We start from the raw sequence: 25356 nt of genomic DNA on the forward strand, positions 1-25356 counted from the left end.
GAAGAAGCCACTGAGGCAGCAGCCTTACCCCCAGGACGGCCCCACGAGCCCTCTCTCTTCCCACACCATTCCCTGAACGTAGGAAGTGGAGAAGTTCCGCCCCCCCCTACCACCATTGAGTCATTTTCAACACAGTAGTTAAAATGTTCTCCGAGCAGCCCTGGGCCCGGGGCTCCCATGGGTTTCTGAAGCTGATTGGGTGCTGAGCGGGCTGCTGGAGTCCATGAGTGACCCTCTGCTCACAGGAGGGCCAGTTGCCATCCCGTCCAGGTGGCCTGGCCGAGACACGCCGCGATGTTTATCTTAGCGTCTGCTGCATCGAGCGCAGAGCTGGGCACTCAGCCGGAGTTAGAATGTGCTCGCTCAACGTTTCACAAGTCAGAAGGTTGATTGGCAAGTGAGGACCTTCTGTTAGGCATAAATGCATTACTCCGTTACATTCTTAGTGCCTGTCTCCTGATATGCCATCCCCTGAACTGTCCTATTTGGGAGATCGCTGTTGTCCCATCTTAAGGAGGAACCCTGGAAGCTCAAGCTAATAAGAGACACCTGAGGTCCCAAAACCTGTCAGTAGAACCAAGTGAAGGTGGTTAGGTCCATTTCGGTGGAAGCCTTGGTTTTGGGGGCGTGGGTAAGGATGGAAGCTGGCCTTGAGCCAACTTGCCACTTAAGGCTGTCCGAAACGGCACCCTCTCTGGGGGTGTTTTAGGAGCACGCTGATCTGGAACGAGCACGCTGCCTCTTACCTTGAGTTCTATGGGTACCTTGGGGATTCAGGTTTTGTCCATCTTTATTAAAGGCAAAACCACTTCACTGCTCTATTTCTTAGTGGCCACTAAATAAATCATCGGATGGGTGAGTAGCACGTAGCAGCAGGCTGTATTAATAATTGAGTGCCCTGAAGTAGACTGTTGTTACAGCTCGCCAAGAATATCGGGAATGCAGGCTTCAATGAGATTATGGAGTGCTGTCTTCCAGCCGAGGACACAGTCAAACCCAACCCGGGCAGCGACATGTAAGTGCGGAACTGGCCACTCACACCTTCCAAACACGGCTGGCCTTGCACCCGGGTCCTGAGAGGCAGGAGAACAAGTTGGGGTGCATTAAATCAGCCTAAATGTTTTGGTGTTTTTGAGGTGTATTTTTTTTAAGTCACCTTACCTTTTGGGATGTTCCCCATAGAAATTTGGTGTGGCTGTTTTTCATAGGGAGAGGCAGGGGACAGGAAAGCTGAGGGGGCTGGGGTCCTGGGTATGTGAAGGGGCGTGGTGGCTGTTGCCCTCTGCTGGTGTGCCTTGGACAGCGCACTGGCCGCAGACAGCGCTGGGCAAGGGGAAGCCAACGGAGGTCTAGGGCCGGTGAACACCGGGATGGATTTGGGGGTGTTGACAGATATAGGCAGGCAGGAAGGGGAGGCAGCCGGATTTGAGTCTGCTCACAGAATTGTTTCTCTTCTATGACTCAGGACCCTCACCTACGCCCAGTCCTCCAGAACTGAACCACAGCGAGTTGTATTGTTATACTAACTTCATTGCTTTTCTCCAAAAGCCTCCTCAGCCTTTCAGAAAAACGTGGGGGCTGGGGAGGGGTAGTTAGGGCACGGATGTCACAGCAGTAAATATCACAGAGCCGTGAGCAGGCAGGCAGGCAGGTAGACCACCTGAGAGAGCACCATGGACAGGCCAGGTCAGACCGGGCAGTCCTGGTGACCTGTGAACGGTTTCCTAGGAGAGAAGGCGCAGAAAGCACTCCCTGTGGAGGGACCCAGGGAAACAGAGGCCTGGAGATAGGCACACGGGCTGGGGCGGGAGTGGCTTGGAGGGGTGGTGACACAACTTCAGGAGGGTGAGCAGAGGCGAGGCTTGCAGGAGAGGCAGCCCCACCCCTAGAGGGGTCTCGTCCACCTGCACAGCAGTACTGGGACCCTGGGTGAGGCCACGGGGCCCCTGCACTGGGCCATGAGGCCTCCTATGTTGGAAATCAGGTTTCAACACGTCTTGAACATGCTCACGGTGTCTCCATGAATGCAGGCTGCTTCCCTGCTTCTAGCCTCCTATTAAGAGTGGGGTTCGCGTTTTTTAAAAAAGAAAAACTGTTACAGATGAACGGATGTTGGGTGCTTGAATAGAGGCCCTTGGTCACTTACGAGGCAGTTGCGTTTGCTTTCAGGACCGCCAGGAAGGACTACATCACTGCTAAGTACATCGAGAGGAAATACGCGAGGAAGAAACACGCTGACAGCGTGGCCAAACTTCACAGCCTGTGCGAGGCAGTCAAGACGAGGGACATCTTTGGGTTGCTGCGAGCGTACGCCGACGGTGTGGATCTTACGGAGAAAATCCCACTGGCCAATGGACATGTGAGCATGACTTGCTGCTTTGAACCAAAGGAAGGAAAGAGGGAAAAGCATATTCAAGGCCATGGAATAGAAATGCAGATGAAGTAGCGGGATTCTCGGCAGGAGGTCGGCATAGAGCTCTGTGGGGGCCGCGTCAGCACCTCCTGGGCACTGGGGGCGGGGTGGCTGCAGCTCAGCTCCTGAGCCTTCCACCCACTGAAGGATCCCGAGTGACAGAGACATTCCCCACTCTCCTGAAGAACTTTCTTGAGAGGGTGGGGTCTCCCTGTCTGTGTGTGTCCTAACTCCTTCCACAGGTGGTTGTCTGCAAACACACACATTCCCTTGAAACCTCCTTGTCCCCAGAATGAAGGCGCACAGGGCTGAGACAGAGAAGTCGGGCCACAGCGGTCCAGGGCAGGGCATGCGCGGCTCTGAGCTGTGTCCCAGCCAGAGGGAGGGGTCTTACCTCCAGCTCCCGCACCCACCTGCAGTAATCCTCGTTTGGCCTCTTCTCCCCCACTCGCTGGAACTTCCTCTCAGAAAAGGCAGTGCTGGTCAGGCAACCCCCACTAGGAACTGAAGATGTCCCAGCTAGTAGCGTTGAGGCCTTCTCTGTCAGTGTAGAATGAAAGACGGACCTCGTTTTTTGAAATGTACACCTATCTGTATTCAGGGAGCATGTGTAAGAAGCTGGTGTCCTGGAGGCCTGGGAATCTTCCTAGAGCCTCTGAACTGAGACCCCTGCCTACTGGCTCTCTGGTATTAATACAGGGACAAGGACAGGATAGCACCCTATCTGTGAATAGCAGGTTCCTGCAGAGTCGACTGTGAGGTTGGAGAGGCGCCATGGTGAATTTTTTTGAAGGGAAGAGGAATAGGCTTTTGGAAGAGAGGGTTGTACACCAAGTGGACGGTTCCCCTGGGGGTGCTAGACCATCTCTGTTTGTTCTGCAGGAGCCCGATGAGACCGCCCTCCACCTTGCCGTCAGATCCGTGGACCGGACTTCTCTGCACATAGTGGACTTTTTAGTTCAGAACAGGTAGGTAGTCTAGGATTAGGGAGGTGCTTGATTCTGTCCCTTGGGGTTCTGAGGGAGGAGTCAGCGGCTACCTCATTGCACCTGTCGTGTGGCCTAGGTGCCGGAACTTCCCCAGGTCTGAGTGTGAGTTGTGGACGGGGAAAGTGCAGCCAGGGCAGGGTTTCCTGTGCAGTCCTACAGGAGCCTGGCGTGAGAGGAAGGACCCCTTCGCGGGATCCTCAGGGTGCAGTCCTGGTGTCTGGGACTCAGGGAGACACCGAGGCCCGGGAAGCAGACTGAGTGTGGCCCCACCAGTGGTTGAGTGGCTTGTATCTTGTCCGAGGCACATGAGTGCCTTTCTGGGATGACCTGGTCTTATTGTATGTTGCACAAACTTCTGAAATTCCTTTATAGTCCCCCCTGAGCCTGTTTTCAGGGCCAGTCCAGGACAAGCAGGCTCAGAGGGGCCTTGGGACTCCGGGCTTTGGAAAAATGGCTTTTGCCTTTTCTGATGAAAATGTCTGTAATATGATGGGGAATGCTCACTGTCTTTCTGTGGGACAGGGCGGGCAAGGCACACGGGCTCCCTGCAGCCTCTGGGCACTGGCGGGGACGCAGGAGGGCAAGGTGGGAGGGATGTGGTAGTCCAGGGCTGGCTGGGAGGGTGGTTCTCCCTTGGCCCCCTGCTCAGGTGCAGCACAGGTGCCTAGCTCCCTCTCTGGCCGTCTCCGTCGTCACTGTCAGGCCCCTGGTGGCCCGAGTCAAGGGCGCCCCAAGTCAAGGGCGCCCCATCCAGGCGAGCAGGGGTGGCGCTGGCCCCCCCACCCACGGGAGAGTCAAGAGGGGAATCCTCTCGGGGATTCTGATGGCTCGCTGCTCCTGCTCACGTCTTGGTCCCCTGCCCGGGCAGCCTGGTCCCTGGCCCGTGACTCACTGTTCTCTCTCCTCTTTCCCTGTCCCCGGGCCAGCGGGAACCTGGACAAGCAGACCGGAAAGGGCAGCACGGCCCTGCACTACTGCTGCCTGACCGACAACGCAGAGTGCCTCAAGCTCCTGCTGCGGGGAAAGGCATCCATCGAGATGGGTGAGTGGGCGCCGGCCGCGGCGGCATGGGGAGCGGTGCGGATGGGCACGGGCTCCCGTCGGGGCTGAGCACAGGGAAACCTGCCCTCTGGAGAGAAGGGCCTTCCCCGGCCACGTGCTGCGGGCCTGCCGAGGCCTTAGTGTCCAGTGGCCGTCTTCCCCCACACGTAGACTATCCATCATTGCAGGCATCCTATGGATAAGGAGCAGAGGATGGGCCCTGCGGCTGAGGGGCCTTTGGACAAGGTTTGGGGCATCTGGCCCTCCTAGGTTCAGACCTCGCCACCTGTGGCTCTGGGCTGCAGGTGCAGCCAGTCTCCTCCAGGAGGGACCCTTGCTCGGTCTGCTTGGCCCTTGCCTCTCTCTCCACTGCGGGACCCTGAGGTCCAGCTAGGCACAGGTTAGCCTGAGGGCCCCTACCAGGGGTGGGTCATTAGGAGATGTCTCTGAGGACTATTGGGAACGAGTGAGGAGGAGACTAGGAGGAAGGATGCACACCAGGGCTTGAGAGCCATGTTTCCTTTTTAAAAATGAATAATCAAACCTCACTGACTAAGGCTTATTTAGAAGAAAGCACACAATTTCAAACTCATAGATGGCTTCAGAGGAGGTGCAAAATCTGCCACTGTCTGGTGCCCGCAACTCTGTCGGCAGTGCTTCTGGTTAGAGAGTCACGAGGAACTGCTTTGTTCGACTGCGGGTTTGATATTGATTTGCATTAGTTGGTTCCTTCGGTGGTTTGATTTTCATGACTAGTGCAAACCTCATCTTGTAAAATCTGTACACAGCTGCTGTTATAAGAATAATTATAAGAGCAGTTCAGCCCCCGCCGGCTGCAGACTCACTGAAATTCATCGGTCAGGTTCAATTTAACTTAGTGCTGCTTCTCTGTGTCTTTCTTGCCTCGATATTGAGGCTTAAGATGTTTTTTGTTGCCCTGCTTTTTAGCGAACGAGTCAGGAGAGACGCCGCTAGACATCGCCAAGCGCCTGCGGCACGAGCACTGCGAGGAGCTGGTCAGTCTGCTCAGCCAAACGGCCAAGGTCACCCGTCCTGGGACAGGTTTCCTCTGGGCCCCAAGGTTTGGGTCCTGGGCAGGCCCGGTGATCTAGACGGGGCGACTTGGAAAAGGCATTTGGAGAGCCTCGGAGAGGATGTGACTGCACCCTTTCTGGTGGTGCCGGGAACACTAGCTTGTATCTGCTGGCTGGACATGTGGATAGGCACCCCAGCATCATCTGGGGCTTGTGGAGCAGAGGCCCGGGGGTTACCCAGCTTTCGTTTGTCCCCAGCCTCAAATCATTTGGGTTGTAATGCACTGTCTTTTCCTGTTCTGTCCTGTCCTGTTCTGGAAGGAGCAGCAGTGTGGCCCATGGACAGAGCCCACCGAGGTCAGGCAGACTCCAGTGTGCAAGGGGGTTTCACAGCTGTAACTAAGGACAGTCACGCCGCAAGTCTCTCTTTCCTTATTTGTAAAGTGGAGTTATTTACACCAGTTGGCAAGGCTGTGAGGATTATTGTTGTGCTCTGTCAAGCAGATGCTCAGTAGATAGAATGTTTAATGACCAATGCCCGTGGAAGTATAGGATAACTTATAGGTGCTATTCTGAGCACTCTATGTCCATTAACTCATTTAATTTTGATTACTACCTTACGGGAGGCTTTCTACTACTGTTATCTCCATTTATAGTTGAGGAAACGTAACAGAAAGGTTAAGTAACTTGCCCACGGTCACACAGCTACTCTCTGGCTATGGAGAAAATTAAGCCCTAATGTCCTAAAGCATCCAGTTGTATCTATTGAATAAACTTCTTTCCTGTGGCTCTAGAACAGAACTAGCTGTCTACCTTTCTTGAGAGAATTCAGAGAGTAGTGGTCCTCGTCATTTTCTGCAGGGCTTAGTTCTCTCCTGCAGGCTGAGAAAGGCTGGGTTAGTGGCTGTGCACACATCATGTTGGCTCCCGTGGGCAGTGGTCAGTGCATACGGGCTGATCATCCTTCCGTAGCTGTCAAATACCCCTTGCAGTTTATGGAGCACTTAGTGGGAGTGACGAGGTTTGAGTTTCATGGTCATCTGTGGATTTGGGAAGGGGGGCTTACTTACCCTGAGACCCAGAGGTCTACCCACACTGGCCGTGTCCCGGGGGGCCTCTCCTCCCCCCACCCTGCACTCTCCCTCCTTCCCGGGGCCGCATGCCTGAGCACCATCACCCACGGTCCTTTGCTCTTCCCAGCTGACCCAAGCCTTGTCTGGAAGGTTCAATTCCCACGTCCACGTCGAGTATGAGTGGCGACTGCTCCATGAAGACCTGGACGAGAGTGACGAGGACGTGGAGGAGAAACTGCAGGTCGGTGCCAGGCTGCAGAACGCCCCGAGTTTTGCCATGAGCTCCGTCCAGAGCAGCGTGGCTCCCAGCCTGTAACTAGAGCAGGAAGTGGGATCACAGAAAAGAAACATGGTTGTTGTTGTTTTTTTTGCTTCCCTCGATCTCAGCAAGTTTGGGTTTTACTCCTGCCACCTCCCTCCCAGCTCTGCACACGCTCATTCAAAGGAACGTTCATTCTGTTATCACAGGCAGCTGCTCACCTTTTGATGTGAAGGAAAGATGGCATCCTCACGGGTTTTAGAGGGAGTTACACACATGATGGCTAATGTGACAGAGCCAGCCTGTGGTCACGTTCACCTTGTTGAGCTTTAAAAACCATAACTGAGGTCATTAAATGACCCTTAGCCCTCCTTGGGTTCCACTCTTTCCTTCGCCCAATGGGGTCATTGAAGCCTAAGAGAGAGGCTGACTTTGGCCACAGCAAAGCAAGTACTTAGAGACCGACTTCGGGCCCGAGGGAGAGCTCTTGCCTCCTCGTCCCTTCTCGTGAGACTCCCTGTCATGCGCGTCGGGGTGGGGGTGGGGGGCCCCGGAAGGTGGCTGTCTTCACGCACGTCTCAGAGTGAGAGTCAGACTCAGACAGACAGCCAAGCCCACACTCCCGTCTGCAGTAGAACAAGAGGGGGAGGCTGTGTCCAGTTGTCCAGTGTGCTGTAGGACATGAATTTCCCGGTGTGTGTGGAACATGTCTAATTGTACAGGCAGCATTTCTGAAACCTGGTGGACGCCCCTAATGGGTGGAGCATTTATCATCCCTGCGTACTGGCTTTCAGAATAAGAAACTCCTCTGCTGAGTTTTCTATAAAACGGGATCAACGTGAGAAGAGCTGACTGGTTTTAGACCCTCCTTCCGTACGAAGGGAAAAGGTTTGACACACCTGCCCAGGCTGAGTGTCCATCAGGCACACACACGTCCCCATCCTGTGGGCAGTGCCGCGGCAGGGGACAGCGTCCAAGTAGAAGTCCAACAGGAAGTGCTCTGGCTAGGCACCCTGACATGCATGTACTGCATTGTGTCCAGCAGAGAGGGCAGTGTGGTGAGTTCACAAAACCATGGACTTTGTGGGAATTTAAAAGTATGTGGGAAGGGCCAGCAGCCATGGAGCTGTGCACACCTGAGTTGGGATTGAGCCGTGGGGTTGGCCAGAACCTAGACTGGGTGGATACTCCCGTGAGGGGGAGAGCACTACCTGCTAAGCTAAGTCATTAGAGAAGCCGTTCAAATTATACCCATTTAACAGATGAAAAGCAGGGTCAGCGAGGTTAAGGAACTTGCTCAGGACCGTAGCTGTTACAATGAAGCTGACATTTGAAATATGAGTCTGAGCCCATTTACCATAGTCATGAGTCCACACACACAATCTTCAGGTAGAACAGGGGTTGGCAAACTTAAAGGGGCAGATAGTAAATATTCTAGGCTCTTGGGCCTCCAGTATCAACTGTCTTAGTTGCTACCACTCAGGTCTGCCAGGGTAGCTCGGAAGCAACCATAGATAATATGTCAATGACAGGCATGACTGTGTTCCAATAAAACTTTATTAACAAAAACAGATGGCAGCCCATGGGCCATGGTTTGCCGAGCCCCAAGTTAGAGGTGGCTTGGGAGCCCCAGTTCATATGGGAAGAGAAGGTTGCTCTTGCCTGAATTAGCCCTGTAGCGGCTGGGGACTGACTGCCGCTGCGTGCCCAGAGCAGCTTTGTGCTGTGCTGTTCTATAACCTCAGGACGCAGGGTTATGAACAGGACATGCAGGGGTGGGTGGAGATAACTCTGGCTAGTAACAAGTAGCTTCTACTTTAAATCTTCTACAGAAGGAAGAACCATAAGAGGTCAGTTGTGGCTTTTTTGTTTGTTGTGTGTGCGTTTCCATCAGGAGGGAGTTTTAAATCTCGTGGCTCTCAGGCAACTGCTGAGAGTCCAAAGCACCGTAACCAAGTAGAAGGGGCGTGGACCTGAGGTTGTTGCTGGTAGACTGGACGCTGTGACCGAGAGGTCAGAGTGTCTGCGTTTCACACACCTGCTCCCCACCCCTCTGCAGCCTAGCCCCAGTCGGCGAGAGGACCGGCCAGTCAGCTTCTACCAGCTGGGCTCTAACGCCGCGTCTTTGGCCAGAGATGCCGCTGGCCTGTCCAAGGACAAGCAGAGGAGCTTCGTGCCCAGCCTCTTGCAGAACGAGACGTACGGAGCCCTCCTGAGCAGCGGCCCGTCGCCCGCCCAGCCCATGGCCCCCAGCACCTCCAGTGCCCCCCCGCTGCCCCCACGGAACCTGGCCAAAGGTACTGAGCTCCCAGTAGCCCAGCCAGCGCACAGCAGGTGTGGCCCGGGTTCTTGTTTGAGGAAGTGTGTAGTTGCCCTGCCCCCGATGAGGTGACATTTGGGCCAGCATCAGGATGGTGTGTGTCATCTGCCGGAAGGCCTTTGTTCAGTAGTCACATTGTTTGCTTCCTGAGGGAACGCCATTGTGCGTAGGGTGCAGAACAGCAGTACAGCGTCTTGACTTGGTTCTTGGTCTGGGCAGAGGTACTGCCTCTCTGTGACATGGAGGATGTGGGTCTTCTCCAGCGTAGGCCTGAGCAGGTGGACTGGCTCCTGATGCTGGTCCATGAGCTGTTTTCCTACCAACCTTCGTTATGGTCCCTTTCTCTCTGTTTTTCACCATGCACGTTCCCTCCCTTGGCCTTCACCCTTTTCTGTTCCTCCCCTGCCGGCACTGGGCCATCTGGTGGCACCTGGCACCTTCTTATATCTGCGATCCCCAGGAGATGAAGGGTAGAAAGATGCTAACTTGGAGACAATTGTAAAAAATACAAAATGGTCCCTGGGGTGCCCCCAGGTCCTGAAGGACCAAAGCCTACTACTCCCACTCAGTCACTGTGTCACCACGTAGTGAGTCTGACTCAGCAGGTGCTCGTTTTGTTTTTATGAAAATGGAAAATGAAGCCCCCATCCCCAAGTTAAGTGATTTGCCCAGCACTGAAGCCAGCTGGCCATGATTCTGTTGAAGGCAGGTCCAACAAGTGGCCATCGATGGCCAGTAGTCTTGGGGGGCTTCCCAGGGAGGGACAGGAGCCTCAGGTGGAGCATGGTCCAGGCACTGCGGCTGCTGTGGTCTACCGGTGGTCACAAGAGAAGTCCCAAATCGCATTGGTGTGGCAGCTGCTCCTGGGAGGGGAGTAGAGGTGAGCGGTGGTGGCCTGGGCACGGAGTGGTCAGTAACGTGCCATCACTCTGGGTCTCCGTGTGGCTGACCCCACCTCTCCCTGCTTTTTGGGGCATCTAGCAGACCCACCCACCCAGCTCAGATGGGTCCAGAGAAGGCCGGTGAGCCTGCTGTCATTATCACTGAGTCATACCCTTCAGGACTCTACCTGCCAGGCAGGGAGTAGACCCTGAGGCAGGCAGGCCCTGGAAACCAGCCCTCACACCTCGCCAGCAAAGCCCACCTACTGCCCACACCCCAGGCTTGATGGGAGTTCCCTGAGCTGGAAGGAAGCCGTGAGATCAAGTCCCGCAGCTGCTTGTTCTCCCTGGCGCCCTCACCGGCTGGCTGGGACAGGCCCAGGGCAGGAGAGAGCAGCGGTTGTGGTTGGGTCCCTGGAGTATCTCCCTGCCTTCCCCCATCCTCCTCCTGTGTCCAGGTATCCGCATTAATTCTGTCATCTCTGCCCCGTTACGGCCTTTGTTGATTGTGTGTGCCATGTCAGGAGAGTTATGTGTTTTATTTTTGAGAGAGAAACAGGAAGAGAGGGAGAGAAGAACACAGGTGAGAAGCATCAACTCCTACGAGCTTTGCTTTATTTGGTTGTTTTTTTTATTGATTGCTTCTCATGTGTGCCTTGACTGGGGTGCTGAAGCCACACCAGTGCCCTCTTTTTCAAGCCAGTGACCTTGGGATCGTGTCACTGATCCCGCCCTCAAGCCAGATAAGCTGCACTCTAGCCAGTGAGCCCACGCTCTAGCCAGAGACCTCGGGGTTTTGGATCGGGGACCTCAGCACCCAGCTCAGCGGTCAGTCCACTGCAGCCCCGCTGGTCGGGCAGGAAGAGCTGTGTTTTGCTCTCTTGGGTTTAGAAAAGGAGTGGAAGCTCTTCATCTCTATCTGTCTCTCGCTCTCCTAATGGCTAAGGACAAGCGGTCTGGTTTCCTTTCTTCCCGTATCCTTTTGTGATCTGGTGGTTAGCTTCATTTCCTCCTGTGATGACTGTAGTCCACCCTTGCCAGCGCCTCCAGAGGGTCTCCTCATTCTCCCATCTAGTCCACACTTGGTCCAGGATGGAGGCCCCATACAGCACCTAGAGAAGGGAGTGGACACGGTCCTGCCTGCACCGGGCAGACCTTGTCCATGGCAGACATGCTGAGGCTCCCCCAGGACATGGGGCCTGCCCTGCGCAGTGAAGTCCGTTCCAGCCCCGTGGGAGCTCTGCGTAGCCTCAGACACAAGTCCCCCATGCATCTGAGCAGACACCACCCAAGAGGAAGAGCACCAAGCCTGGTGGGGCATTGGAAGGACTGTGACTGAGGCAGTGCCATCTCCCTGGTGTGTCCCCTGAGCTGTTTAGTGTCACCTCGCCCAGCAGTATGTTTGTGGGAGGTGGGAGAGAGCCCTTCCCTGGTGTCTTCCATTTGTGCCCTTCTCCCCACATGCTCTATCTGAGGACAGGTGTCCTCCTCCCGTGCAAGATCATGACCCCCGTTCCGCCCGGGCCAGAGGGAGGGCTTAATGGACGGGTAAGATGCCAAGGTTCCCTAATCATGGGCCGTGCTCAGGACGTGTCATGGCGGGTACTCGTTGTCCTCTTCAACAGTGGGTGTATTTGAGAAACACAATCAGTCAGGCTGAGGAAACCAGCTGGGCATTGCCCCAGAAGCACTGTGTGTCTGGTGTGTGTCAGGGGTCTGTCTTCCAGACACTAGAGGCAGGAATTGTCCTTATTTCTTTTTTAATTGAGAGATGGGGAGGCTGAGAGACAGACTCCCACACGCACCCCTACTGGGATCCATCTGGCAAGCCCCCTATCAGGCGATGCTCTGCCCACCTGGGGCCTTTGCTCTGTGCTCGGCAACCGAGCTATTAGCCACTGAGGCAAGACCCTGGAGCCATCCTCAGTGCCCCAGGGGCCAGCTTGCTCAAACCAATCTAGCATTGGCTGGGGGAAGGAAAGAGAGAGAGGGAGAGGAGGGGGAGGGGAAGGGGTAGAGAAGCAGATGGGCACTTCTGTGTGCCCTGACTGGAAATTGAACCCGAGACATCCACATGCCAGGCCCATGCTCTACCACTGAGCCAACCGGCCATGGCCAGGAATTGTTCAAAATTAGCCTTCTGTCCATGGTCTCGATGCTAGTCTAGAAGGTCATCTTTACTGTTTTCTGAGGGAGAGGATCAATAATGCAGTATTCTGTTTCTGTTTTTGTTGTGTGCGTGCGCACCTGTGTGTGCATGCCTGTGCGTGCATGTACCTGCGTGTGCATGTGCGTGTGTGTGCAGTTCAGACCGCCTCCTCCGCTAACGCCCTGTGGAAGACAAACTCTGTAAGTGTGGACGGTGTCAGCAGGCAGCGATCTTCGTCAGATCCGCCAGCTGTCCACCCACCGCTGCCCCCTCTCCGTGTGACGTCTACCAGTACGTTTTGTTTTTCCTTTTTCCTTTCTGCCTGTGGGCTTTGCAGATCTGGATGCCCTGGGTGGGGGCAGTGCTGCGGAGCCTTGTGCCCACCTGCGCAGACACTGTGGGTGCTTGGGCTTGCGTGGGGGACCGTGGCTCTTCCATGTCCCCAAGCCCTTCAGCCTCCTCCTCCCCGGCCACAGAGTGCCATCTGTCTGGCCGCCGCCCCAAGGGGCTCGCTCACAGTCTCTTCTGTCTCCCCAAGTATGTCGCTGGTTTAGCTCTTCCTTTCCCACGCTAGCCCAGAGCTTTGCCTTTGCCCATTTGGCAGCTCTCGATATTTGAGCACAGTCTTTTTGGGTTGTAATCTGGTATCTGTTTCTCTTCGGTATCCACCTGTGGGTGAAAGTCCCGGACCCTGGGGGAGGGGCTGGGAGAGGAGAGGTTTTCCCCAGCGAGCAGAACCGAGGGCATTTCCTAGGGTGGTGAGGCCAGCCCTGGACCCCGCTCTGGCCCTGGAGAGAGGCACCCAGCCCCGAGGTTTGCCTTTAGGCCTCATGAGATTCCCCTCTGTCCTCCGACCTTCCTAATCTCAGTTATGATTAAAGAAGCCCAGGCCAGGTACAGGAGGTGCCCCGGGGGTGCAGCAGCTGTGTCTAGGGGGGGTCTTCCGGAGCCCGAGGGTGAGACAAGGGTCTTCCAGCTCAGACATATGCAAATCAAATAGTGAGGGGGCACTGGGAAGGTCAGAGGGGGACACAGTAGGTCCTAGGTGGCACCAGCAGCTTCCAGAGGCCCACTTCCTGCCTCTCGGTCTGCCATCCCTGGGGCTGTAGATTTGCATGCTAGAGTCTGCCTTTTGACTTTTCCTTTAAAGCAGAAAAAGGAAACAAGAATGGGGAAAAAAGACAAGAAAGGCAGGCTCTCTACTGATTCCCACCTTAGTGCCCCCCCCCCCAGCTGTCCCAGGAGCGGTGCTGCTTGATTCCTTGGGTGCCAGCGTCCTGAGGCAGGTGTCCATCTCAACCAGGACACGGGATGAGAGGCGGGAATTGAGGGAGAGCCCTGATGTCTGCCGGGGAGGGAAAGGGGGGAGGGGGAGGCCAGGAGGGAGACGTGGGTCCCGGGCCTGGCTCCCTATCCCGCCAGCTCAGTGACCCTTGGTGAAAGCATGTCCTATCGCTGAGATGCAGCCCCCCTGTCTGTGACATGCTCTGTCCCCTCACAGACTGGAGCCTACACTGGGTCAGTTCTTCACCACCTTTGCAAAAACTGCCCTGCTTGCAGCCTGGGACACAGGCCGAGCCCCTGGGTCTGGGGACAGAAAGAGGATTGACCCAAGAAGGCCCAACTCCCCCCGGGGGCAGGACATGGCCAGAGCCCGGCCGGGGCCTCCACCTTGGCTGCTGCTGCTGCTGCTGGTTTCAGGGTGGAGAGCGGAAGACCAGCCATCTTGGCTTCTCTGCAAGAATGCCCTAGGAGAAAACCAGGCTTATGGGAGCCTGGTGGTAGTCCTGACTCGAGGCTGGGAGGGACGCCCCTGCCCATACTGCTTACTGAACATCTACAGTAAAAGTGGGCTTTTCCTTACAAAATAGCAATAGAGGAGGGAAAAAAAGGGAAGCTCTTAATGAAAGAGTCTTGGTGGGAAGAAGGCTGGGAGGTGTCACCTGAAGTCTGACCTGACCCTCCCTGTTCCCCTCTCCTCTCTCTGCAGATCCCCTGGCGCCCACACCGCCCCCTCCAGTAGCAAAAACGCCCAGTGTGATGGAGGCCTTGAGCCAGCAGAGCAAGCCAGCCCAGCCTGGGGGCCCACTGGGCAAAGTGACAGCCCCACCCCTGCCACCCCAGCCGCCCAGTCGCCTCCCTCAGAAGAGGCCTGCGCCCGGGTAACAGCCTCCCGCCCGCGTCCCCATAGGGCCTGGCCACCCTGGCCGTCCCATTACTTGATCTGCCGAGATTTCTGTGCAAACATTGGAAATCACTCGTGTTTTTATTACTGTCATGTCTGAGATCAAGCAATATATAATTTGGTTTCATTGGGTTTCAAAAAGTGTCTTAAACATAATTTGTCATGAGTTTTTGAACTGTAAAAATGTCATACAGATGTCTGTCTTACCTCCACATGATGAATTTAGATTTCTCTTTAGTGCAGACAGTGGGATTTGGGGAGCTGAAGTCCTCAAGGCACAAGTCTTCTGGGTTCTGTTTGTTGCCCTCTCACAAGGTGACTTCCACTACATGGACCCTCTGCAGCAGGGTGTACATCTACAAACAGGGATGTTCTGGGGAAATGCACTACAGCCAGCAAAGTCAGGAGACTGACATGGACAGATTAGTACCTTCCAATCCTCAGAGCCTATTCAAGTTTCGCCACTTGTCCAAATAACATCCTTTACTGCAGAGGGAACTACTTCCTGGCTCTCAGTCTGAATCCTTATCTGGGAAAATGGTTCCTTTTCATGGAAATGATGTTTAGAAGCTAAGATCAGGGTGCTTTGTGTGCTCAGTGTCTCCAGGCTGGCCTTCTGAGTGGTTAGAACCATACGCACACACACACACACATGCATGCACACACACACACACACGCACAAGTATATTTATTTCTATATCTCTGTTTCTGTCTATATTGAAATCCAGGAGTTCTCACTACCTCCAGTTTTGATTGTTCTAGCAACAAGCCACACCAGAACTCACTGACATAAGATAGTCCTTTTGTTGTGCTCATGGGCTCTGTCAGGAGTGTGCCCCTACCCAGTGGGAATAGCTTGTCTTTGCTCCACAACATCTGGGGCCTCAGCTGGAAAGACTGGCACGCTGGAGGTGGATCGACACAGAGACTAGTCAGCTTGAAGCTAGTATCACCAGGGACCTCTGCACTGCACGCATCCGATGGGGGCCGCTGGCCGACAGCTGGAACCCCAGCTGGGCTGCTGGCTAGAATACTTACCCGTACATGGCCTCTCCGTGTGGCACGTGGCTGGGTGGGCCCAGGAACAAGTCCCTGTGGATAGGCCTGGCCCTGGAGACTTGCAGGGTGTCCCTTCTGTCATATGTTACTGGTCACGCAGTGGCAGAGCCAGGCTCAGTAGGTGGTGGGGTAGGTAGTGGGCACGGTGGTCACAGACTCCCGTTCTCCGTGAAGAATCTGGGGCCAGTGTTCTGAATGCATCACAGGGTTTATTCTCATTTCCCCCATCTCTGTACTCGTTCCCTTGCTCTCTCATGAGAAACCTGGCCGCCACGTTTACCTGATTGGTGTTAGTACGCCGTGAAACCAGTCTCCTGCCTCTGCCTCCTGACCTCTGTGCAGAAGCCCCTCTCCCTGCTGAGATTGGGGATCCCACGTGCAGATCACCTTTACCCTGCTGGGCTCTCACCCCCCCACCAGGTCACCCCCATCCTCTGTCAGGTGGATGCCTTCCTCATCCCACCGGGGACACCCCGCCCTGGACGCTGCTGTCCTCTCCCACCCCAGGGTGGGTCTATTTACATCTCCTGCTACCAGGTACACATGGCGAATCAACCCTCAGGATATAAACTACATCCGTTAGTGCTGAGAAATTTCCTTGATTAATTTTAATACCTTATCTGTCTTTTTTTCCCTGTTCTCAGTTTTAAAATAATTCCTGTTGTTCAGCTGTCCGATCTTCTTGGCATTTCCTTTTTCTATGAGCGTCCGCTCACCGGTTCAACACCTACCCTTGAATCTTTGTGGCTTAACCCCTGAGAGTTGACTTCTTGCCCCCGCAGAGTTCTGTCTGTGTTCTCGCTTGTACAGCGGTCCCAAGATGTCAGCTGGAGACTTATAACCCATCTCTTTCTGACTGCACTGTCCTTATCCCCTGGGCCCAGGGTTACTTCTGAAGGGAAAGAGAGACTCGGAAGGTGAGCTAACCTCTGAGGCTGGAGTGATGGATGCTCAACCTCCAATGACCATAGCTGGTCCCGTGGCCCCACCTTCAGGCGGGGGCTGGAAGTGCAGCTCCCTGCAGCCTAGCTGGTTTCCATTTCTGTGTTGTTTGCTTTTTAAATTGACTCTGGGAGATTTTGCTCAATTTTTTTTTCTATTGAGTTTCCATTTCTACTGTTATAATTTTCAAGGTAATAATGTCCTATTTGTTCCATGGGGTCATTTTCTCTCGATTCAGACTATGAATGATGGGTTTGGGAAAGTTTTTCTCTAGCTTTTGCTTTTCTGCATAATTTGTTTTTTCCCTGTTCTTTTCTCTTTGTTTTGATTTATGTTGAGTTAGAGGCTTTTCCCTTTAGATGTCCTGCTCCCTGCCTGTAAGTTGCCACTTCAGGGGAGGCATTAAATACTGACAATAGACTGCATGCACCCCAATGTGCAGAGCTGCCAAGGTGAGTTTTATTAGGGAACCCTGACTTCGGGCCTTTTTTTTTGTTTTATTGGACAATTCAGGTCCCTTAGAAATCTGTCGTCCCATCTCTGCCCTGAAAGGAGCGGGTTTTCTGGGAGCTGAATATAGAAATAAAGTTAAGTTTTTATTTAGTCCCTGTGTTTTCCAAGGTACAGCCAACAATGACACCAGGCACGCCCGAGTCTGGACTTTGTTCTGCCCTCTCCAGGAATAGAAGCTTCTGGTCTTCTGTGGGGTTAGAGGAGCACAGTCACTAGGCTTTCCAGAGTTGGGGCTGGAATCCAGGGACGTGGCTCCTTCGGGAGATGGCAGACTTTGGCCAAGGCTTGTGCTTGTTGCTCTGCCCGCCCCTCCCGCCAGCCTGGGGGCTCAAGCCCTCGAGTTTTCCTCTCTCAGTGGGGCTAGGATGCTTATGACCCATCCCTCCACTCCCAGCTTCCAAAATTGTGTTTCCTCTTCCATTCTCTTTGTTCTTTTTGTTTATTTTTTAAAATTCTTTTCCATGGGAAAAAGTGGAAATCAATCATTTCAGTCAGCTGTTTTTACCCAGAAGAGTCTCAGGACTTTGTTAATGCTGCTTTCTCTGCCAGTCCTCTTTTTTTTTTTTTGTATTTTTCCGAAGTTAGAAGCAGAGAGACAGACTCCCGCATGCGCCCAACCAGGATCCACCCGGCATGCCCACCAGGGGGCGTTGCTCTGTTGCTGCTGGAGCCATTCTAGCGCCTGAGGCAGAGGCCACGGAGTCATCCTCAGTGTCCAGGCCAACTTTGCTCCAATGGAGCCTTGGCTGTGGGAGGGGAAAAGAGAGAGAGGAAGGAGAGGGGGAATGGTGGAGAAGCAGATAGGCGCTCCTCCTGTATGCCCTGACCGGGAATCGAACCCAGGATTTCCACACGCTGGACCGACACTCTACCACTGAGCCAACTGGCCAGGGCCTACCAGCCCTCTTTCTAAACTAGAACTGGGCCCAGATGGCCAGAGCATCGCCTCCTGGTGGGCATGCTGGGTGGATCCCGGTCAGGCGCATGTGGGAGTCTGTCTGACTGCCTCCCCGTTTCCAACTTCAGAAAAATACAAAATAAATAAATAAATAAAATAAAATAAAATAAACTAGAACCGACCCCGCCTTGCCTTCCTGGTCTCACATACAGCAACAGGAACCTGACCAGCAACCAAAGCGTGTTAAGGGCTGTGCTCCCAGGTCCATGGAAAAGCCATAGGCTCGCTTCTCCTGGTTCCTGGTGCGCCCTCCTGCTTTCTCCTCTCTTCCCTGGTAACACCCTCCAGGAGACAGAATCCATGTTGAAGTGTAGACACCTTGCTGGCTGCCAGGGGCTGTGGAATGCACCCGTGTTCTCGGTATGAAGACAGCCGCCCCTGGCCCTAGCTTTACCCTGGGGAGGAATCCGATTTCATGTTTGTGCTCTCAGAGAGAGGAACCACACCCGCAGGCCAGATCCGGCCGCTTCCAGTATTGGTAAATAGCCCTTGACTTTAGAGTGGTTTGTATCTTTTTAAATGATTGAAAAAAACTAAAAGAAGACTATTTCATGATACATGGACATTGCATGAAATTCAGATTTCAGTGCCCTTCAGTAAAGTGTCATTTGAACCCAGCATGTTTTAGGTATTACCTATGGGTGTTCTGACACCACAATGGTAACTTTGAAACGTCATGACAGAGACTTTGTAACCCACAAAGCCTCAACATTTACTCTCTGGCCCTTTAAAGGAAACGTTTCCTAGAGGATCAGGACCCCCCAGTAAACGCTGCCTGGTTGGCTGATGGCGAAGGGGTCCACAGGGTCCGCATGATGAGAGTTCTGTCGACATTGATGGAATTCAGGAGGCAGGACTGGTTAGCTTGGAGGGGCCTCCACTCGTTCTGCCTTTAAATCGTGTTATGTGGTCTTCACCTTCCCTGAGAGACTGCGCCCCGAGACGGGTTTGTTCTGGGCAGCAAAGGAAGCATGCGGCCGGCAGTGAACCTGCAGTGGAAAGATTGTGTCTCCCCTACTTGTCCCCCCCAGCCCTGCTCCCTCCAACCCCTCTCCCATTGTCGGGTATCCGCCCCCCAACCCTGCCCTCTGTATGCCGTGAGACTCTGGTAAACTTGAGATAGCACTCCTCTCTCAGCTCCTCATAGACATTCTGCCCCTTGTCCCTAGTTTGAGAGTTGACAGAACTGATGTCATATCTTCTGCAGATGAAGAGTCCAGCTCAGAGAGGCCCGTTTATCCAGAGCAAACTCCGGTCTGCTGGCCCTGAGAACTGCTTCCCCTACCTGTGTGTTTCTGCCTGTGGCCTTGGGATAGGCCACTCCTGGAGGCTCACACATCAGCCCTGAGCCAGGGTTGGCCACAACAGTCACAGGCAGCAGGGACCACAGGACAGAGGCATGGGTGACGCTGACCGATGGAGCCCTCAGACCCTGGGATTGACTCCGCCCTGCCCTTCTGAGACCAGGGCCCCTGAGGGGAAGGGACTGAGCGAACTAGTCAGGCAGCAGGTCCTTGGCTTCCAACTGTAGCCCCACGTCATGTCATGCAGGCCCATGGGGACAGGAGCACTTGGGGATCTTTGGAGTGGCACTGTTCTCTGGGCCTCTCATTCTTTTTTCAGAAAAAAAGGAGGGGGGAATAGTTGAATGACTAATGATTGAATGATCTCACCCATTGTAACTTGAGCATAGACCGCTTTATAAAAGCGGGTGAGGTGTACTGGCACGTTAACATGCCTTCAGGCCTGTTATCAGTAAATCTATTTTCCCTTCTTTGTAGGACTGACAAGTCAGCCCCACTAGTCAACAAAGGCCAGCCAAGAGGACCTGGTAATGATTTCATTTGGAACTGGGCTTCTATTTCCACTGCGTTGGTGGAGGCACAGGGTCAAGGGGAAGGGAGTGTTTCCAGCTGCCGCAGCCCTGCGCCAGGGCTCAGCTGCCCTCCGTGCAGCCGTCACGCTCCTGTGTCTTCTCTGTACTGTATCCTGCAGTCCTGGTTCCTTCCACTGCTGGGGGCGGGGGCAGTCTGTCTCAGTCTGTGACACCTGCACACTCATGGGTGCATGGAAGTCACCAGGTTCTTTGGCCTTTGGGGGACTTTTCCCTCAGCAGATGAGAAAATCTCAGGGAACAAGCCTCTCAGACCTGACACTACGGCTTTCATAGTAACTGTTTCTATCTCGTGGTTGCGGCTGAGGAGGCACGTTGTGAGTTGATTCATTTTGGCCCTAATGCAGTGGATCTCTCCGGAACAGAAGCTCTGGGTTCCCTGTCCAACACTGCGGGCATTCAGCCCCCCGCGCCCATGCCCAGGAAGTCACAGACAGTAAGTGGACGAGCCCCTCCTGCTCCACCTCTTTGCTCCAGCCATGCGCATCTGAGTTATTCCTGAGGGCTTGGATGAAGCAGGTCTATCCCTCATCCCTGGGGTGGGGGGTGGGCAGCTCCTTCCTGAGCACCCAGTCGTTCAGGTCTGGGCAGGCCATGGCCCCAGAACTCACTTGCTGCAGCCTCAGGACACAGCACTGCACATCAGGCACTGGCTGCCACATCCCCACGTCCCACTCAGCTGGATCTCTCCCCTTCCCCTTCCCCTTCCCCTTCCCCTTCCCCTTCCCCTCCCCTTCTCTTCTGCAAGTCCTCTGGCCTGTGAGCTCCACTGAGCTGCCCCTTTGTGACTTGACACCCATGGGCTCCCAGGCCTGAGGTCAGGACCCCAGGGCCCAGTTCTCTGCCCAGGCTCTGGTGCTTATCTGCCGCACTAACTGCCGAGTCCTCCTCTCCTCCACGCAGGCCAAGCTGAAGCCCAAGCGGGTGAAAGCCCTGTACAACTGTGTGGCCGACAACCCGGACGAGCTGACCTTCTCCGAGGGGGATGTGATCATCGTGGATGGGGAAGAGGACCAAGAGTGGTGGGTGAGTTGGGGCCTGGGCCCAGAAGGGGTGGGTGGGGGCCCCCTGGCCTGCAGTCTCTTCCCAGGTGAGGCCCTCAGCGGGAAAAGTGGTGCCGTGTCCATGTACACCCACTCGGGAGTGGGCCTGATTGATCCCCATCAAGGGGTGGGGGGTCCTCCCTTATTAATGTGGGCAGGCCACTCGGGCTGCCGTTTCTAGGGCAACTGAGGGGTCTGAAATGTTCCCCTGAGGGCAAGGCCCTGAGTTTCTAGGTGGGGCACCACCTGCATGGCCGGTCTGTAGTGAGGCTTGTCCAAAGCTGAGCCCAAGGGCACGTCCCGGCTGTCCGTCATGAGATGAGCTGCAGCATCCAAGTGGGAGCTGGGACGGGCTGAAGGCAGTCTTCCCTGGCACCCCGAGCCTGCAGACGCAGCATTTGCAGGCCAGGGTCGCTGCCCCTAGAGGCCTGTGAGGGCCTGGACATTTCACTCCGTCCCCAACCACACACCTCTCTGAAGACCTGAAGCCGCTCTCTGGCTGTCACACATGCGTGCACCCGCCCTCAGGATGGAGCACACACCTTACAACAAAAAGTGCCTGTTTGTAATGTCATGCCCCCTCCACACAAAAAAATGTATTTTGGCGATATTTTTATTTTTATTTACCTACATACTTTGCATTGTTGAGATCACACCTAGTGTATAACTTACCTGGTTTACCCAAAGAGAAATTACATCGATCGACTGGAGTCTTACTAATTGCATGACTACATTTAAACAGAGCCAAGTCACATTTGCCACTTGCTGTGATTTCGCAGCCCACAAACTTCTGACACTCAATTTCTTACAGTTAAGGGAAAAAATGGGGGGGGGCTTGTGGGAGCAGTAGTCCCAGAGCTACTTCTCTGCCCCCAGGACTGCCAGGACGCAGTGGTGAGGGCTTCAGGCAGACACGTGCGTACCTGTATCGGGTTCCTTACGGAACACAGGCCCACGCTTTGAAATGTGTGTCAAAGAAGCCCAACCAGGTGGTGGCACAGTGGACAGAGCATCAGCCTGGGACACAGAGTACCTAGGTTCGAGACCCCAAGGTTGCCGCTTGAATGTGGGCTCACCAGCTTAAGTGTGGGGTCGCTGGCTTGAGCACAGGGTCACTGGCTCAGTTGGAGTCCCCCAGTCAGGGCACATAGGAGAAGCAATCAATGAACACCGAAGATGCCACAACAAAGAACTGATGCTTTTCACCTCTCTCCCTTCCTGTCTGTCTCTCTCCCTCTTTTCTCTCTCTCTCTCTCAAAGCCACAATGCCCTTCAAAGTTTCCAACATTTGGAATTTCTCTAACAACCTAAACCTCTCTCCATTTTAGATCGGCCACATTGACGGAGATCCCAGTCGCAAAGGAGCATTTCCTGTCTCTTTCGTGCACTTTATTGCTGACTAAATTGCTACTGAACCCAAACATGTAACAGTTATTATGTTCCTGCTTCATCATCGGGGCCAGACTCCTGCCAGACAGCCAGGTTCATGAACTGTATGGTGACCCACTTTCTCTAGTCCACTCTTCTGTTTTTACAACTCAAAGGCAATTTGTGTATACAGACATAAATGAATCGTTTTTTATCATTTGTGATTTTCATGAAACATTGCTATACTTTTATTAGGAAAAAAACTGAATTGCCCATAAAGGTGAACTGAAAACGTCCTTTTTAACCACATCATCAAGATCCTGAATCTACAGAATTAGCTGAACCTAACATCTGAGTGCTGGAAATTCTGCTTTCTTTTGCCCATTTCTGGTGTCGGTGACCCTCGGCGTAATGATTTTGTTTAGGAAGCCGGTAAATTAACTGCAATCAGTTCACCTTCATACTTTTTTTTAAATACATTTTTAAGACTTCCTTTGAAAGCCACCCAGTGTTTATTTAAAGCAACTTGGAAACCTAACACAACGGTGTTGTACTTTCCAACCCTAACTCTCATTGTATTCTGCATGTGTATGTGTGTGTAGCCTGTGGTGAACCGTCCTACTCAATAAGACTACCCCTAGTTTATCATGGTATACAATCAGAGGAACAAGTCCATTCAGTTCCAGGTTACAGAAAAACTGCACTTCCTGAATTGGGTTAGAAACTAAGGACTATGGATGGCGCAGATGTTCCTTCACCTTGTCAGCTGCAGGGGTTTCGGAAATGGCCTTCTCCCGGTCTGTCATCACGCAGACAGCTCCGAGGCGCAGACCCTGCCCGCGCCGTGCTGTTTCCTGTCAAGTGTGCCACTGCCTTCCCTTTCTAGCTCACAGGGACATCGACCCAGTTTAGTGTCTTGTATTTATATAATATGCCAACAGGAATGGTAGCTACACTGTCTTGAAATTGAACCTGTCTCCCTCTGCTTGTAATCAAGAGCATATCAGAAATCCGTAGGTCCCGGGTAATGAAACACTCCCAAACTCGTCCCAGTTTTACTCTTGAAGTCATCGTATCCTTCTTAAACTTGAGTTACTGGGGCTGGGGTGGGTGGGGGTGGGGGTTAGGCCGTATATGATAAAAATCAAAATTCGTTAGTTTAATGAACTTGACTGTCATACCTATATGTAGCCATTGTGAGCATAAGTTCATAGGAGGACTATTAGAAATCTTGGCGCTCTGAGAATAAAAAGGCATATTAATGCCTACTGGGATTTTGACCAAAAGTGAAGTGATAAATTTAAGGCTAGGCTTGAAAAGTGAAGGGACAATGCTTTGATTGCATTTGATATGATGGTATATTTGATTGAAGCAGCCTGTCTTTATTAGGGAAGACTTCTTTTAAGTGCAGACTTCTTTTGTTCTTTAATTGCATTGTAATTTTTGTTGTTGCTATTCTAAAGGAAGACAGAACAAACTAGAATGATGTTGTGTGGCAGTTGCTCTCTGCCTTTCAAAGTTCAGGGTAAAATGTGTTAGATGTATAATTAGAGTTTTAGTGTTTTTTTTAAGCACTACATCTGTTTTCACTAATTATTAACTTCTATGGTTGGAAAACCCTCCATTTAGTTCATTCTCTCGTCGATCAAAGAAAGTAAACAGACGTATTTTGCACAGTGCACTTATTGCATATATTTTAACACAATCCTCTCGCATCTGAATCTTGAAATAACCAGACTTTTGACTCCTTGGTGCCAGCTATATCAGGAATTCAAGTTGATTCCTATCAACATTTAAATACCACTGCCAAACTACATTATCAGGTTCCCTGGTACTTAAATATCTAGTAAATATTTTTTCCAATCTACAATTTGGTGGTGCTATTGTGCAGTAATTAATACAACTCTTGTCAGAGGAGCAATTATAGTAACCTTCCTGCTAACATCCTTTCCTAGTTATTTGCTCTTGGCAAATAAAAAAAAGGAGAAAAAAAAGCAACTCAGAGAACGGAAAACCTCTGTAGATTACCTACATATTTATATTTCAGGTTTATGTTTCATGAACTTCGCTGCCGGATTCGGGCACCTTGTGTGCCATTCCCGTCAGATCTGACTTCTAGGGATGAGGGCTTGGAGGCGTGTGCGCACAGACCCACGGTTGCTGCGGGGTCTGTGAGGGCGGGCGACCTGGTGTGCAGTGGGAAATGCTCCTTGAGATGTATGATATTCGGTTCATTCACTTGATTACTTTCGTCTAGTTGCAGCGCAACTGTATATATTGTATAACCTAAATCAATTATTTTCATTGTCCTTAATGCAGTGATTTATAATTAGAGCATGTTTAATAAGTTTACTCTTAACTAGTCATTTGACTAGAAAAAAATAAAATACTTTTAAATGGACATGGTGTTATTTTTCATTTCCTTCATCCTTCAAGCAAAATAGTCCTTTAATGCCTGACCAGGCGGTGGCACAGTGGATAGAGCGTTGGACTGGGATGCGGAGGACCCAGGTTTGAGACCCCGAGGTAGCCGGCTTGAACGTGGGCTCATCTGGTTTGAGCAAAGCTCACCAGCTTGGACCCAAGGTCGCTGGCTTGAGCAAGAGCTTACTCGGTCTGCTGTAGCCCCACGGTCAAGGCACATATGAGAAAGCAATCAATGAACAACTAAGGTGTCTCATCGAAAACTTATGATTGATGCTTCTCATCTCTCTCCACTTCTGTCCGTCTATCCCTCTCTCTGACTGTCTCTCTGTAGATTAAAAAATATATAGTCCTTTAAGAAAATACACTGAGTTGGCCCAGACCAGTGGCTCAGTAGTAGAGCATCATCCCAACATATGGATGTCCTGGGCTTGATTCCCGGTCAGGGCACACATGAGAAGCAACCATCTGCTTCTCTCCCCTCCCTCTCCTTCTCCCACAGCCAGTGGGTCATTTGGTTCACGCATCAGCTCCCGGTGCTGAGGATAGATCCATTGGACCACATGAACCCCAGGCACTAAAAATAGCTTGGTACTCTGGTATCGACCCTAGATGGGGTTGCGAGGTGGATCCTGGTTGGAGTGCATGCAGAAGTCTGCCTCACTGTCTCCTCTCATCTAAAAACAAAAAGTAAAAGAAAGTACACTGCGCTACTGTATACATGATTCTTTAAATACTACTCTTAACACAAGCAGTAATCTTTTAAGGTTCTCTCAACTTTGAGGTAAATACTGTGGCTTACTAGCATGTT

The 25356-nt window shown here is 52.8% G+C and overlaps 1 protein-coding gene across 6 annotated transcripts in view; it reads left to right on the forward strand.

Moving 5' to 3' along the window:
* Positions 1-24522, forward strand: part of ASAP2 (ArfGAP with SH3 domain, ankyrin repeat and PH domain 2) — a 160908-nt gene extending 136386 nt beyond the window's left edge. For 3 of the 6 annotated variants that reach the window (XM_066385982.1, XM_066385986.1, XM_066385984.1), the window contains 13 exons: positions 921-1015; positions 2170-2359; positions 3296-3381; positions 4329-4444; positions 5392-5459; positions 6678-6791; positions 8869-9106; positions 12316-12450; positions 14150-14321; positions 19598-19647; positions 20058-20146; positions 20614-20736; positions 22082-24522. In XM_066385982.1, coding sequence (XP_066242079.1) covers positions 921-1015; positions 2170-2359; positions 3296-3381; positions 4329-4444; positions 5392-5459; positions 6678-6791; positions 8869-9106; positions 12316-12450; positions 14150-14321; positions 19598-19647; positions 20058-20146; positions 20614-20736; positions 22082-22156 — 1551 coding nt within the window. In that variant the 3' untranslated portion in view covers positions 22157-24522. The remainder of the gene's footprint in view (positions 1-920; positions 1016-2169; positions 2360-3295; positions 3382-4328; positions 4445-5391; positions 5460-6677; positions 6792-8868; positions 9107-12315; positions 12451-14149; positions 14322-19597; positions 19648-20057; positions 20147-20613; positions 20737-22081) is intronic. The other 3 variants (XM_066385983.1, XM_066385985.1, XM_066385989.1) reach the window with 3 other exon arrangements.
* Positions 24523-25356: the final 834 nt, after the last annotated feature.

This window comes from Saccopteryx leptura, chromosome 5 (genome assembly GCF_036850995.1).
Source record: "Saccopteryx leptura isolate mSacLep1 chromosome 5, mSacLep1_pri_phased_curated, whole genome shotgun sequence".
Lineage (NCBI taxonomy): Eukaryota > Metazoa > Chordata > Mammalia > Chiroptera > Emballonuridae > Saccopteryx > Saccopteryx leptura.